At 37.4% G+C, this 15,044-nt stretch overlaps 1 protein-coding gene across 2 annotated transcripts; it reads right to left on the reverse strand.

Moving 5' to 3' along the window:
- Positions 1-9,704: 9,704 nt before the first annotated feature.
- Positions 9,705-12,938, reverse strand: LOC129887509 (ETHYLENE INSENSITIVE 3-like 3 protein). Of its 2 annotated transcripts, XM_055962626.1 has the most exons (3): positions 12,691-12,938; positions 10,131-12,151; positions 9,705-10,041 (listed from the first exon to the last, which is right to left on the reverse strand). In XM_055962626.1, exons 1-2 carry the CDS (start codon positions 12,723-12,725, stop codon positions 10,162-10,164), a joined length of 2,025 nt encoding a protein of 674 aa, XP_055818601.1. In that variant the 5' UTR covers positions 12,726-12,938; the 3' UTR covers positions 9,705-10,041; positions 10,131-10,161. The 2 variants fall into 2 exon arrangements, with proteins under 2 accessions (XP_055818601.1, XP_055818600.1); XM_055962625.1 differs by lacking the exon at positions 12,691-12,938 and having other exon boundaries at positions 10,131-12,676.
- Positions 12,939-15,044: the final 2,106 nt, after the last annotated feature.

Here is a 15,044-nt window from a genome sequence, read left to right on the forward strand (position 1 = left end):
AAGCTATGTTACTGCCTAGCTAAAGCTCAGACTATCAAACTCAAGTATGCAATATCAATCTACAGGGAGCTAAGCGATCCGAAATGACTCTCTTTTCTTTCCTAATAACTAAAAGTTCAAACATAAAAAAAAAAATCGAATTGGTGCACGACTTTGCAAGCATATATAAGGTCTAGTGTTGTGATCTTAAAGACCTAGCACGTACCTTAGTATCTTGACATTTGTATAACGCGTCAATTAAGCGAGAGACAAAACAAACACCACTTAGGCTTCAAGAATTAGTGCATTTAACACTACTAAGTACACTCATCTAAATCTTCATACAACTAGTGTTGAACATCCATATTTTTCTTTAACTGTGTCGAAATGCATCATAGAGCAGGAAGAAAACCATTCCTATATCATGTTATTTGAGCAAATTAAGCATAACATTCACCACCCAGTGCAAAAGTTGGTAGAGATTAGCAGATGGAGGGACACGAGAAAGACAAGCTTCAAGATGCTCGGAGCTTCTTTAAACAAAGCATGAAACACAGTAGCTTTACGTGAGGTGCCCCAATTCCAAATACTCACTTGAGAAGTCATAGAACCTTCAGTAGAACTGCATGCAAATTACTTCAGATGCTCTAACTTAATAGCAAATCTATACTCAGGCAAACACACATGCCATAGACTTCCACCACCAGTACCACTAGACTCAGAGGCGGATCCAAGATTTTGAATCTCTGAGTTCCACATTATTTTGAAAATACTTAAAAATTACCAAATTACACACCTTATATTCCTATATTTTCAATTATTCCCTATCATTTGTAAAAATTTCAAAAATCCCTCTTCTGATACATAAGAATAATGCTGATACATCACGATTTGATATATAAGTCATTTTCATGATACATCGCTAGTTGATACAATCCAAACACAAAATGTATCAGTAAAACATAAATTTTACTGTTATTTTTGTTGTGTTCATGATATATTAGGTGTTATAAGCTGATTAATAAGTTTTATTGATATTACAATGTTTAGTTTGTATCAACTAGCGATGTAAAATAAAAATGACCTATGTATCAAATCGCGATGTATCAGCGTCATTCGTATGTATCATAAATCTGAAAAAAGAGGAAATTCGGATAATTACCAAAAAAGTTGGGATGAATTGTAATTGGGTTTTTTCACTATGGGATTTAAGTAAAATACCCTAATATTTATTAGCAAATTTGCATGCAGAATTTAGACTTGTTCTGTTAGTTTAGTTAAGATTTTACTTACAAGAGGTTTAGGTTCTAATCTACTTATTCACAATTCTTATAATAAATTCGCTAACGATGCCTAGCATGATAAAAAAGTTGTAAGAAAACATACCCCCATAGCAAGGCTCGAACTTGCATCCCTATAAAAGTAAATCTGAGTTTTAACCACCGGCACCACAAGACTCATTATTTCAAAAGGTGTCACGTTTAATATTTATACTTTCCTTATAAATATATATACAAATATACATGTATATACAGATTTTCAACCGAGATCACGGAGTGGCGTGGCACCCCTCGAATGCACATAGATCCGCCCCTGAGTCTAGACTATAAGCCTTGGTAGTACGACCTTAGTTGTGCAAATAAACAACAATAGATAGGCAACCAAAAACCTCTTATATTTCACCTCTGACTAATTAATGAGACTTCTGAAGATATAGACCTAAAGGTCTTCTAGTTTGCACAATATCAAAAAACATTAATGACACACAAATATGACAACTTCAAAATGGAAGAGGTTCCAAGGTCCTAACATTACAGCATTCAAGGTACATATTCCAATTGTAACATGTCCAGAAGCAAGCATGACATAGAACTACGAAACGAAAAACAAAGACAAAAACTATCATACCCATGCAAATTACTTGAATAGATTATATTTTTCCCATCAAAGACGATTCGTGATATGTGTACACCAGGATGAAACAATTAACACATGCATTCCGCTTGTTATCTATTAAGAAACCGGTGAAACTTCCCCTTTTTAAGGGATGGCAGAAAAAGAAAATTAATGAAAATATCTGAAACTATGTATTGGCTATTATTTGTCCTCTGTTTACCTCCACAAGGATAATATCATTTGTGCTGCAAAAAGAAAAGAACAGAGAAAAAGTATGAAAGCAGTGTATTGTAACTGAGAGGTTAATCTTGATTCTGTCACTAGATCATGCAAAAGGCCAGGCTCCTAGAAACAGGTTCAGACATCCATTGCATCTGTTTTTCAATTCTTTCAGATCCAAAAGGTCATTTTTAGAGAGAGAGAGAGAGGAAGCACTAAACCTAACCTGCCTGTTAGTTCTTTCGGATGCAGGTGCTTGTTGGATCCCTCCAAAAGTAATGCATTTTGGAGGATCCGAAAAGGGTGCAGCGACATGTTTGGAGAGTCCGAGCAACATGAAAACAGGTCCCATGTCTCACTGAAGATAAGCCTGTTAACTTGCCAGAAATTGACACATGGACCGACCATGTCCACATTCGTCTAGATGCCATTCATAATGACGAATCTTCTTAGATACGAGTCAAAGAAATACCAAACTGCATAAAGCACGACAAATTCAAAGCAAGCAACTGAAGTACATGAACAGTCACGGCACTCCACTAAAAGGATGTCAAATTAAGTGATTCAATTTCATCCACCCTGACAAAGAATGAGCAGATGCTTTGCCTTGGATATATTCTCACTGACCGACCATGTCCACATTCGTCTAAATGTCATTCATAATGACAAATCTTCTTAGATACGAGTCAAAGAAATACCAAACTGCATAAAGCACAACAAATTCAAAGCAGGCAACTGAAGTATATGAACAGTCACGGCACTCCACTAAAAGGATGTCAAATTAAGTGATTCAATTTCATCCACCCTGACAAAGAATGAGCAGATGCTTTGCCTTGGATATATTCTCAATAAAGGAGTTAAAGGAAGGTAACAATCTCTAAAGGCCGTTTTGTTCCAACTGATATCTCCCTTTGCTTCTCCCTCACTTTTTACCTGCTACTTGAGCTGCATGTGGGCACGAGTAATCTTAAGAACTTCCCCCATAATTTATAAAGCCCCAAGCAGTAACCAGAAATGGTCCTCCTACCTCCCATCTTTTTTGTTTTTATTACCCTCAAAAAAGGTTCCTGCAAACTGTTGCTAGGAATCTTTGACCATGTTTTATAACTCGCAGAAGCAATTAGACTAGAGTACTGACAATAAATGGAAAGATTTCATATTCACCGATTTGGTTTCTGATAAATTTACTTTATTTTTCTCTTTTTAATTTATTCATTGGGTGCATCTTGCAATCGAGGAGAAGACCAATGTAGACAAGCAAACTAGACATTTAGGTATTGTATGCTCAGAGTTAAAACACAGTGGTTCTCTTATGTTTACAGTTGTTATTATCCTTGAAGGTACATTCCTAGTGTTTCATTTCTTTCTTCATTTGTCCATGTCTTCAATAATGTCCTTCACTTTGCTCTTAAAGCCCCAAAAGGGCTCAATGATCTTTGATCCTTTTCTGCCTCAGGTTCAATCTCTTTGCACATAGAAATGCATTATTGCTGGTTTGGCATTGAGCTTGTGCCTTTAACACTGGTTGAAACATATCTTTTGTAAACAACTTATACCCAACTTGCATATGGACTAATAGCCTGTTTGGTCAAAGCTTCTACGAAGTGAAAAGTGTTTATTTTAGAAAATTGAAGTGTTTGGTCGAGCTTTTAGAGAAAAAAATAAGTGGTTTGAGTAGTAGCAAAAGTTGCTTTCCAAAAACTAAAAAAAAGTAGCTTTTCCCAGAAGCACTTTTAAACCTTAGTCGAGCAAAATTACTGCTATAATATTGGCAAAGGTGTTTTCCAAATTGTTTAGCCAAACACGGATATAACTCTCCAAAAGTACTGTCCGAAAAGCACTTTTTTAAAATAAGCAAATTTTGGATGCTTGGCCAAATAGGCTATGAGTCTCAACCCTGTCAAGTTGGCATCACCATAAGGATTTTTTGCTTCATTGGGTTATATTGTCCCTCAGTTTGTATGGATTCTGAATATTGTACTCCCATGTCCTATTTTATGAGACACTATTTTCTTTTTAGTTTGTCCAAAAACAAATGACACTTTTCTATGTTTAAACAATAATTTAATTTTAAACTTCCATTTTACTTCTAATGAGATTTATAATCACACAAATGTCCATGGTTTTTTAAACCACAAGTTTCAAAAATCAATCTTTCTTAAATTTCTTTGTCCAATCAAACACCATTACATAAAATGAACAGAGGGAGTAATTTTTAGGTTAACTTCCTTGCATGTGACTTTAATTCAACTCCGTCCTCCTTTAACACCTTCAATCATTATAGTTCAATACCAACAGACCAGTGCATTTGGAGCATTGCTTAGGAATGACCAAATCATCGCAAGCAACTCTCTCTCAATTTATCATCGACGAGTGCTACCAGAGGCAAAGCTAAGTGGGGGTTCGAGGGTTCGGACGAACCCAGTAGCTTTTTCGTAGACCCTATATTTGTATTAAAAAATTAGATAAATATGTGTATATTAACTTGTGAACCACTAACAAAACTAGTTGACGGCTCAGTGATCAGAAAGGGGCCATGGAAACACCTTCCCACACTAGAGTTGTGGGTATGAACTCCACTATCATCAAAAGTTTCTCTTTCTTTTTAAAAGGAAGCATGCTTTGCAATATTTTTCTTTTCTTTAGAACCTCCTAATCCTGGCTCCGCTGCTACATGCATTTTCTGTTGAAAGATATCATTTATGCTCTATCACAAGATATTCTTGTTTGAGAAGACAACATAAGTTGGGTATATACTATCTTAAAAAAACAATACACTTCAGAACTTCTTCATTATATATCGACAGAGGAATGCATGTGTTGGGCAAAATACAACAAAAAGAATCTTTTTAATACAATCTCTTCTTTTTTTATCACTCTGTCCTATTAGGGGTGTGCTTGGTATGCAAGAAATGCTTTCCAATTTTCACATGTTTGGTTGGTCAAAATAATTCTAAAAATCTTTTCTCTAAGAAAGCAAGTTCTTTATAAATGAGCAAAATGACTTCCTTAACAGAAGTAGGGGAAACAAACTTCATAAGTGAGATTCTATAAGTTCATTGTCTTCTCCCCACTCATCTAACACCCCCAACCCCTTCGATTATCCCACCCCACCATCCCCAAACTCCCACTCCCCACCGACATCGAGTTTTGTTAGATTACATATAAATGCGCTTGGATTACAGTTTTTTACTTACCAAAAATGAGAAAATAAGTATAAAAAATAATTCACTTGTTTTTCAAAGAAAACATTTTCCTTCATACCAAACACACCTAAAGGAAATAGGAAAAATAACACCAAAATCTTTTTAGTTCGTCAAAGTAGCGCATTGCTATCAAGCCTTTCTTGCAATTTGCAATGTGTAATCATTAGAAAATCAACACAGAGCAGCCTATACGTTCTAGCTCAGGGTCCATCATAAACATAATCAAAGACCTCCTTACTAGATTACAAAATTAGTCATATCTAGCTACGGGATTTCCCCTCGCTTGCTGACTTCCTGTTCCTGTCATATTCTGATTTTGACTTTTCACTCTCGCGAATGAAAACAAAAGCACAACAGGTAGAAATAACAATAAAGCATTTCTTAGAGGGAACATCAAATGTACTTATTCATACGTTCTACTGTCTATTTCTAATTTTATTTTTTGAGAATGGATATTCATATGTTCAACTGTTAATTATCAATGAGATTATGCCACAATGATGCCAAGCTATTGTAACTAAGTATCCTCCCTTCTAGGAGGACCTTATCCCCTAATCACCTTTCCTATTGCAACTGAATACAAATGAAAGATCCTCCCTGAAGAAACCTATATATGCTATTCGGAATGACATATGGTCAAGTTATGACTTTGTGACAGGACAAAACATCAAAACTTTAACTTAAAATAAGCCATAACAGGTCAATCTCTTTGGCATTACAACAGAACCTTCACATACTCATGTTCTAGACAATGGTTTGTTCATGGGCAGAAAGTAAAGAGAGGGAGGGGAAGTAGTGCTTATATTTTTCCCCTCGGAATTAGTTTAGTTTCATCTCATTACAGATTTACCTCCTACTTTGCACCATCACGTTCAATTGCAAGGGTTGAAAAGTTGGTGTTGAGACTTGGATCACTTGTAAGGATTCCCATTTTTAATTGCACTCTTTTATTACTAATAGATAACATATATTGTTGCTTTTGGGAGGATTTTGACGAGTTAGTGGGAGGCATACCGCCTACTGAGAAGCTTTTCGTGGGAGGAGATTTCAATGGGCACATCGAGTCTATTTCGGAAGGGTATGATGATGTGCATGGAGGCTTTGGCTACGGGGACAGAAATGGAGGAGTTTCACTTTTGGATTTCGCAAGAGCTTTTGGGTTGATGATAGCCAATTCGAGTTTCCCAAAGAAGGAGGACCACTTGGTAACCTGCCGGAGTTCGGTGGTTAAGACTCAGATAGATTTTTTACTCCTTAGGAAGGATGATAAAGGTTTGTGCAAAGACTGTAAGGTCATTCCAATCGACAATCTTACGACCCGACATAAACTCTTGGTTATGGATTTAGGGATCAAGATGACGAGGAAGAAGAGGGTCGGGGATGACTGACCTAGGATCAGATGGGGGAGTTTGACCACGGCTAGTGCCCTGGAGATGAGAGAGAAATTGAAGGATATGGGGCCTAAGATAGTAGTGGGGATGCGAATAGTATGTGGGATAGGACGGCTAGTTGTATTAGGGTTGTAGCAAGAGAAGTGTTGGAAGTCTCGACAAGTAGCCGTGGTCGGCATCGAGGGGACTGGTGGTGGAATGGAGAAGTGCAAGGGAAGGTGGAAGCAAAAAAGATGACGTATGAGAAGTTGATAGAAAACAAGGATGAGGTGGAGAAGTGGACGAATAGGGAACTATATAAGATAGCGAGGAAGGAGGCAAAGTCGACGGTTTCGACGGCAAAAACAGTAGCTTTTGAACGCCTTTATGCTGAATTAGAAGAAAAAGGCGGGGATAGGAAATTGTTCAGGCTAGCCAGGGCGCAGGAGAGAAGGGCACGCGATGTGGATCAAGTGAAGTGCATTAAGGACGAGCATGGAAAAGTAAGTATTAGTAGATGAGACCCTCATTAAACAGAGATGACAATCATACTTCCATAAACTTTTGAATGAAGAAGGGGACAGAGAGATTGTGTTGGGAGATTTGGAACATACAAGGAGGCGTCACGATTTTGGGTGTTGCAGGAGTATTACGGTCGAAGAGGTTAAGGGTGTTGTGCGTAGGATGCGCTGGGAAAGAGCGAGCGAACCTGACGAGATTCCTGGAGAATTTTGGTAGAGTGCGAGCTCAGTAGGTTTGGAGTAGCTGACTAGGTTATTTAATGTCATCTTTAAGACGACAACGATGCCCGAAGAATGGAGGTCAAGCGTAATGATCCCTCTATACAAAAGCAAGAAGGATATCCAGAGCTGCAATAACTATTGAGGTATCAAGCTTCTAAGCCATACTATGAAAGTGTGGGAAAGAGTGGTGGAGATGAGGGTGAGAAGAGGCATGTCTATTTCAGAGAACCAGTTCGGATTTATGCCGGGACGCTCAACTATAGAAGCCATCCATCTTATGAGGAGACTGATGGAGCAGTATAGGGAAAGGAAGAGGGACTTACATATAGTATTCATCGACCTAGAAAAGGCTTACGATAAAGTTTCACGAGAGATACTATGGAGATGTTTGGAGGCTAAAGGTGTATATGTGGCGTACATTAGGGTGATCAAGGACATGTATGAGGGTGCCAAAACCAGGGTAAGGACAGTAGGAGGGGACTCAGAGAACTTTCCAGTTGTGATGGGGTTGCATCAAGGATCAGCCCTTAGTCCATTTTTATTTGCCTTGGTGATGGATGGATTGACGTGATAAATTCAAGGTGAGGTGTCATGGTGTATGCTTTTTGCGGATGACATAGTCCTAATCGATGAGACTCGTAGAGAAGTTAACACTAAGTTGGAGGATTGGAGACATACCTTGGAGTCTAAAGGGTTTAAGCTGAGTAGGACCAAGACAGAATACTTAGAGTGCAAGTTCAGTGAGACACCTCAGGAGGTTGGCACGAAAGTTAGGCTTGGTGACCAGGCCATCCAAAAGAAAAGTAGTTTCAAGTACCTTGGGTCTATCATGCAAGGCAACGGGAAGATTGATGATGATGTCACACATCGCATTGGGCCAGGGTGGATGAAATGGAGGCTCGCTTCCGGTGTGCTATGTGACAAGAAGGTGCCACCACAACTTAAGGGCAAGTTCTATAAAGTGGTGGTTAGACCGACTATGTTATATGGGGCAGAGTGTTGGCCAGTTAAGGTCTCACGTTCAAAAGATGAAAGTTGCCGAGATGAGAATGTTGAGATGGATGTGTGGGCATACCAGGATTGACAAGATTAGAAATAAGGCTATTCGGGACAAAGTAGGAGTGTCCTCGGTGCTGGACAAAATACGGTAAATGCAAGTGAGATGGTTTGCACATGTGAAGAGGAGAGACACAGATGCCCCAGTGCGGAGGTGTGAGAGGTTGGTAATGGATGGTTTCAGAAGAGGTAGGGGTAGGCCACAGAAATATTGGGGAGAGGTGATTAGACAGGACATGGTGCAGTTACAGCTTACCGAGGACATGACCTTAGATAGGAGGGTGTGGAGGACCCATATTAGGGTAGAAGGCTAGTACATAATCTCGTTATTCTTCCATATTAGTAGGCGCATTAGCGCACTATAATTTCTTATGCTCTGATTTCTATTATTATCTATTACTTTCTGTACTTTGATTACTCTATTTTATCTGTGTCGCTTTCGTTATTTGCTTTCCCATATCGCTTTGAACTTCTTAGCCTTATCTGACCTCTTTTTATGCTTCTATTGAGCCGAGGATCTCTCGGAAACAACCGTCCTACCTTGATAGGAGTAAGATCTGTGTACACTTTACCCTCCTCATACCCTACGTTGTGAGATTTCACTGGGTTGTTGTTGTTGTTGTAGATAACATATATTGTTGTTTCCCTTCCTCTTTAATTCTACTCTTATCTTCCCATTTTCCACAACAAACAACACAAATTTGGTGCAAGCTGCCACTAAGACTTCAAAATTTATGATGAAGTTCCTTATGACCCACAATAGAGGTGAGACCAGTGTTATGAAAGGCAACAAGCACAAAAAAGCTCTAAGGTTCATTGAATCTTTAATGAAGAAAGGTGCAGATAGAGAAAACATGCAAAAATGTATGAGCAGTCCAAGACTACTAATTATAAGCATGAATAACAAATATATAATCAAAGAAATTGAAATATTATGATAAAGTGAAATACAAGTTGTTTCAGGATTATGTTCATGGGCAAGGAAAAATAAGTGATAAAACCTTGATGCCGACATTGAAGCGCCCGCCAAGCAAGCAAAGCGCTCAACATGTTTTGCGCCCTGCTTCAGGGCTCAAGCACGCCTTTGAAAGCACTGGGCGAGACAAAAATCAAATTGGGCAGTGCTATACAAATCATTCAATAAATTTGTGAAGCCTAGTTGGCATGTTAATAAGGCTACTGATGAGGTTTCCACATTATAGAGAAAGAGAACCTTGAGATGAGCTACTGGAACATGTTCAAATGCCTTTCCTCGATCATAGAACAAATACAAAAAACCATTATCATTTAGCACTTGAAAGAATATCATTTAACATGACAAGAAAGTTCGTTATAATTAAAGAAAATGATGAGGAACTCTAGCTTTCCTGCCTTTGTCAATCAGAAACTATCTCACTTATGTGAGGCACAAGGCTGGAATATGTAAAAGACATTCTTAGAAAGAAAACAAAAAGATCTTCTACCACTAAATTTACATTTTGACAGCTGAGTACCATAACTTACAGTCCAGGATCTCATTTTATGAGAGAGGACTCACTCCAGTTATAATATGTTGGCGCAGCTTTCAGGTACCTGCATAAAAAAGTTAGGATATGCAATTAAATCACTATTAAATAACAATGAAAAAAGGGAGTGAATAAGCTCGCTTCTCGGCAACTCACATTCTAAATGTTGTATTTTCCACATAGCTTCCTACGAGGCAAAGAATGTCATCACGTCTTCATCAAGGAATAGTTCCAAATCACCAGTATCTAATGTGCTTGGGACATCAAGGTCAAAGTTAAACGGACTGCTGAGTCTAGCATAGTCTGGAGAGCCACTAGTGATCGGAGATGCAAAATGCATCTCAGCTGGTCTATCATGATCATTCTGAAATGTGCCTTTCCCATAATGGTGGTCCTCTCTGGAAATATCATTTCTATCTCCATGAAGCACTGCTGATCTAACTCCAGAATCCCGTGGCTTAATCTGAGGCTGACCGAATGCCAATTGAGACTGCTGCTCTTCATGAACTGATCCAAATTCAGCCGATGGTGTGTAATATTGATATAAGGGGGGTTGATGCAAGTTCGAATACTGAGATCCATGAGTGAAACTCGAATCTTGTAGTTCATGACGTAGGACAGAACTTTGAGGTCCATTATGCAACCCATTGTTTGAAGGTCCATAATGAAATATGGAACTTGGAGGTTCATTATTCATCCCAGAAAACTGAGATCTGCTTTGCAATTGGGTATCATGAAGCTGGCGCTGCACAACGGAATCTTGAGTCCCAAGATGAAACCTTGATTCATATGGGACAACCTCAGAATTTTCCAACATTGGATAAATTGATGGCCCATTGCCAACGAATGTTCCCTCCGTAGAGACTGCATTAGCTGATGGAACCATGGAAAGGTTGGAGTCTTTTAATGGTAAGTCAGATTGACCCTCAGAATTTCTCTCCACAGACTTCCTCGGTCCCATCATATTGCTCTCTGGTTGGGTTTCATTTGCAATGTACCCAGAAAACTGCACATTGGAATTGTTCATATCAGGTAAGGTGTTTCTAGCCTCGTCATCAGGTTGCTGCTCACTGGGAGACAGTTGAGTCTGTTGAAAGTTTGACCTAGCACGTTTTCTTCTTCGACGTTGTCCATCTCCTTGCTCCTTTTGGTGAGATTGAGGAACATCATTCAGAGGACGAGCATCCGATGGTTCATTTCTCCTCTCATCTCTAGATGAAACAGACACATTAACATCATCAACATCATAATCATTTTCACTATCAGCAGAAGGTTTATTCTTGTCACCATGACCTCTAATAGGTGCCTCACTTATGCTAGATGACCCATTGTCACTGGTTTGTTGCCGGATAGTGGATTCCTCTCTGCTTAAAACAGCTAACCATATCGAGCTCTCCTTTGCAGACATCTTATCCTGTAAACACTTTGACTGCCGAACTAATCTCCTGATCTTAGCAATATCAGGTGACATATGCTTTATAACAGCATTTAGAACACCAACTTTAAACATTTTCTTTAAATCATGTGGCTTCTTATACGGCGGTTTCTGACCCTTAGGCAGACCCATTTTCACCCACCATTCGTCATTCCCTGATGGCCACCAGGGTGGTGATACACCTTTCTCCAATGGGTACTTCCGCTGAGGTGGATTACAATGTTGCATTAAAGAAGACAAAAGGGACCCCAAGGTTGCATCTTGCAAGTCCTGCAGAACACTTTGAGGGTTCCCAGTTTGGTTGCCAATTCCCTCTCCTTTTGCACGACATTCTGCTTCATACTTGGCTATTGCAGCAGGACCATTCTTATCAAATTTCACTTTCTCCTTCCACCAAGCTCTTATGTTATCAGATGAACCACTCACTGGTTTACCCTTCTCAGGTATAATTCCATAAACAAATCCTCGAGCCTTGCAGACCTCCATGAGTTTCAACATGTACTTCAAAATCCCATCCTGAGCTCTTGACATCTTTTTCCGCCGAGCTTGATCAGTGGTCTGCTTGTTCTTCTGCTTCTCTGCAGCTTGTTGTGCAGCAAGTTTCTGTCTTTCCTTAAGCCTCTTGAGCTTGACACGATCCTTCCACATTCGCCTCTCCAATTCTTCAGGATCAATCTCTTCATCACTGACATCTTTTTCTGCTATATTGTCGCACCTTATGTCATCAACTTCAATGTCCGAGCTGTTACCCAATCCATCAGCATCAATCATACAGTACTCCATCCAAAACCAAATAAAAGAAAATATACACACCTAATGAAGATACAGTAATCCTTGAACCCTTTAATTCATTAAAACAGCAATCCTCAAAGTATCACAAAATTCAAGAACTAACACAGAACCCCAATAATCACAGTCCAATAACCAAATACTCATTTCTCAATATCAAAGATCATTTCCAGAATTCTCAAAGCATAAACCCACATCAGAAATTCCATTAATTAATGTAATTCAACCAAAAAGATTGTCTATTCACACACCCAACATCTCGAAGATACCATAAACCAATTACATCAAAAAAAGAAATGATCGGGAAAAAACCCCATAAAACCCAAAAGAATACAGAGCTAAAAAAACGTCAAACTTACAATTTCTGCCAAATGATGGTAGATTTGCTCACATCATCCAGATTTAACATTAATTTACTCAAACTTCAAGAGGAGAAAAAAAAACTAATAAAAATAAAAGTTTCTTCGGAGCTGGAAAATTCAACAGTCTAACCTGATATCAATTCCAATCTCATCAATCACAGCCATGAGTAAACAAGAGTTTCCAACAGATTAAACCCAAAAAAAGTTAGCAGATTTTCTAGCTATATTTTCTTTACACGAAGGAAAAACGAACCCACTAGAAATAGGGGAAAAGGGGGTTTAGAAGAAAATATAAATGCAGAAATGTATCTGTGAATTGAATAACAAGAGAGAGAAGGTGGTGGGATGGGAGAAAGAGAAGTAAAAATGGTTGAAAACCCCCAAAAAGAAAAACAGCTTTGAAACTTATTCCGCGACGTCATTGCGAATGTATACTCGGTTTAGTAGTCTGTGTTCTAACGTGGCAGTTATTTTTTTCAAAAGTCAAACAATTTAACTTTAATTTAGAATTTACATATGAAATCTTTAAATATTTTAAAATAAAATTTATATATTTATAAGCTATGTAAAAAATATTATTAATTATAATAATTAATAATTTAAAAAATTTAAAAAATATATAAAAAAATTACGATAAAAAATTAGATTTATTTGAATCTCAAAATTCAAAAAGTATCACATAAAATGGGATGATGTCATTTATCATTAAAAAAAGGAAAGAGTATTGAAAAATGGTAAAAATAGAAAACTTGTTGTAAAATAATATATGTTCATGTTATCGCCCATCACAATTTGTTTTCACTATATCTTATCCTCCACCACAATTTGTTTCCACTATATCTTATCATACACCACAATTTGTTTTTATTATTATGTGTTTTCACTACAATTTATTTTTTCTTTTAGGCGTATAAATAGTCATTCTTGTAAGTATGGATGAACATAGAAAAGAGAAGAAAACATATAGATCACTCACTTGCTCTATCTTCCCTTTTCTTAATTTGGTTTATCATTTTTTTCATAATATGTTATCAGCATGAAGCTCTAATTTTTTCCAGATAAATTAATTTCTATCTCAGGTATGATGAACACATAAATTATATTTTTATATCTAGTGGATCTGTTGAAGAAATTTAATTTAGTTGTCTTTGTTATTTCTAAATTAATTTCTATCTCAATTTTTATCATATCAAATTTATCAAAACTTGATTTTGTGACACTTGACATTACTGGAAAAAAAATATTTGTTATGGATCCTTGATGTTGAAATTCACCTTGACGCTAAAGGTCTTGGTGATACTATTAAACAAAGAAACAAAGCATCAAGTCAAGATAAAAAAATGCAATGATTTTTCTCTACCATCATATTAATGAAGGATTAAAAACTAAATATTTAACTATGAAAGACAATCTTGAATTATGGACTAATTTGAAGGATTGGTATGACCACCTAAAACTTACGGTGTTATCAAAAACTCGATATGAGTGGATACACCTTCGATTTTAAGATTTTAAAACTGTGACAGAGTATAATTCTGTTATTCACAAAGTAAGTTCCATAATAAAATTATGTGGTAACACCCCGAAATTTTTTTAAGCTAAGACCGAGCCATTCTTCATAGGGGTATCGGGTTGTACCGAATGATTCATAATTGTGTGCATGTGTGAAGCTTCATTCTTTAGTGTGAGAATAGATTTGAGGATGAATTAAGGTCATAAGGACCCTCTAGCACAAAGTCAAGTTGAAAGCTTCCTTACCGATTGAGTTTCGGTAGAAGATCTTACTTAGGTCAACTGCAAACACTCTTATCTACTTGAATATAAATTATTAGGTGTGTCATGACCTATGAAATTAAAGGTCTTTGAGTCCTATTTCCAATACCACCAAGTTTGCCTCATTCTGAGTTTGGAGTAAAATGTTATGACAATTTTACTAAAGACTATCAAATCAGAATTATTACGGCCCGTAGGAAATATTATGACCTGGAGGTATGAACCGTAGAAATGTTTACGGGTCATAAACATTGGTCATAAATAAAGATTAGAGGCTCATTTTTTCAGCTTTTTCCAAGAGTTGACAGGATGAATTGGGTGTACGGCCCGTAAGAGTGATTCGTAGGGACTTCAGATCAAATTTTTATGAGGGATAGTTTGGTCTTTTTATGTCCTTTCTAGATCAAAACCTCGACGTTTTGAGACTATTTTGAGTCTCTTATCAGTACCTTATACGAGTATACCCTCATTCAACACTTAGTTTATTTGAGAGCAAAGATTGGAGAAGAGAAAGAAGCTAGGGTTCAAGCGTTTACTCACATCTTCTCAACTTTTGATTATGCTTCGAGTTATAGGTATGTAAGGCTAACTAAACCATGGTTTAAGTTCTTCCATACCCCTAAGTATATGATTGATTGAGTAGTAAGTGATATAGGTCTCCTATGAATGAATCTTTTAGAGATCTCTTTAAATCCTAGTATATTTTTGCAT

This window comes from Solanum dulcamara, chromosome 4 (genome assembly GCF_947179165.1).
Source record: "Solanum dulcamara chromosome 4, daSolDulc1.2, whole genome shotgun sequence".
NCBI classification, from domain to species: domain Eukaryota; kingdom Viridiplantae; phylum Streptophyta; class Magnoliopsida; order Solanales; family Solanaceae; genus Solanum; species Solanum dulcamara.

Coding starts and splice junctions, on each gene's coding strand:
- LOC129887509 (XM_055962625.1), bottom strand. CDS start 12,192: ATGGAGTACTGTATGATTGATGCTGATGGATTGGGTAACAGCTCGGAC.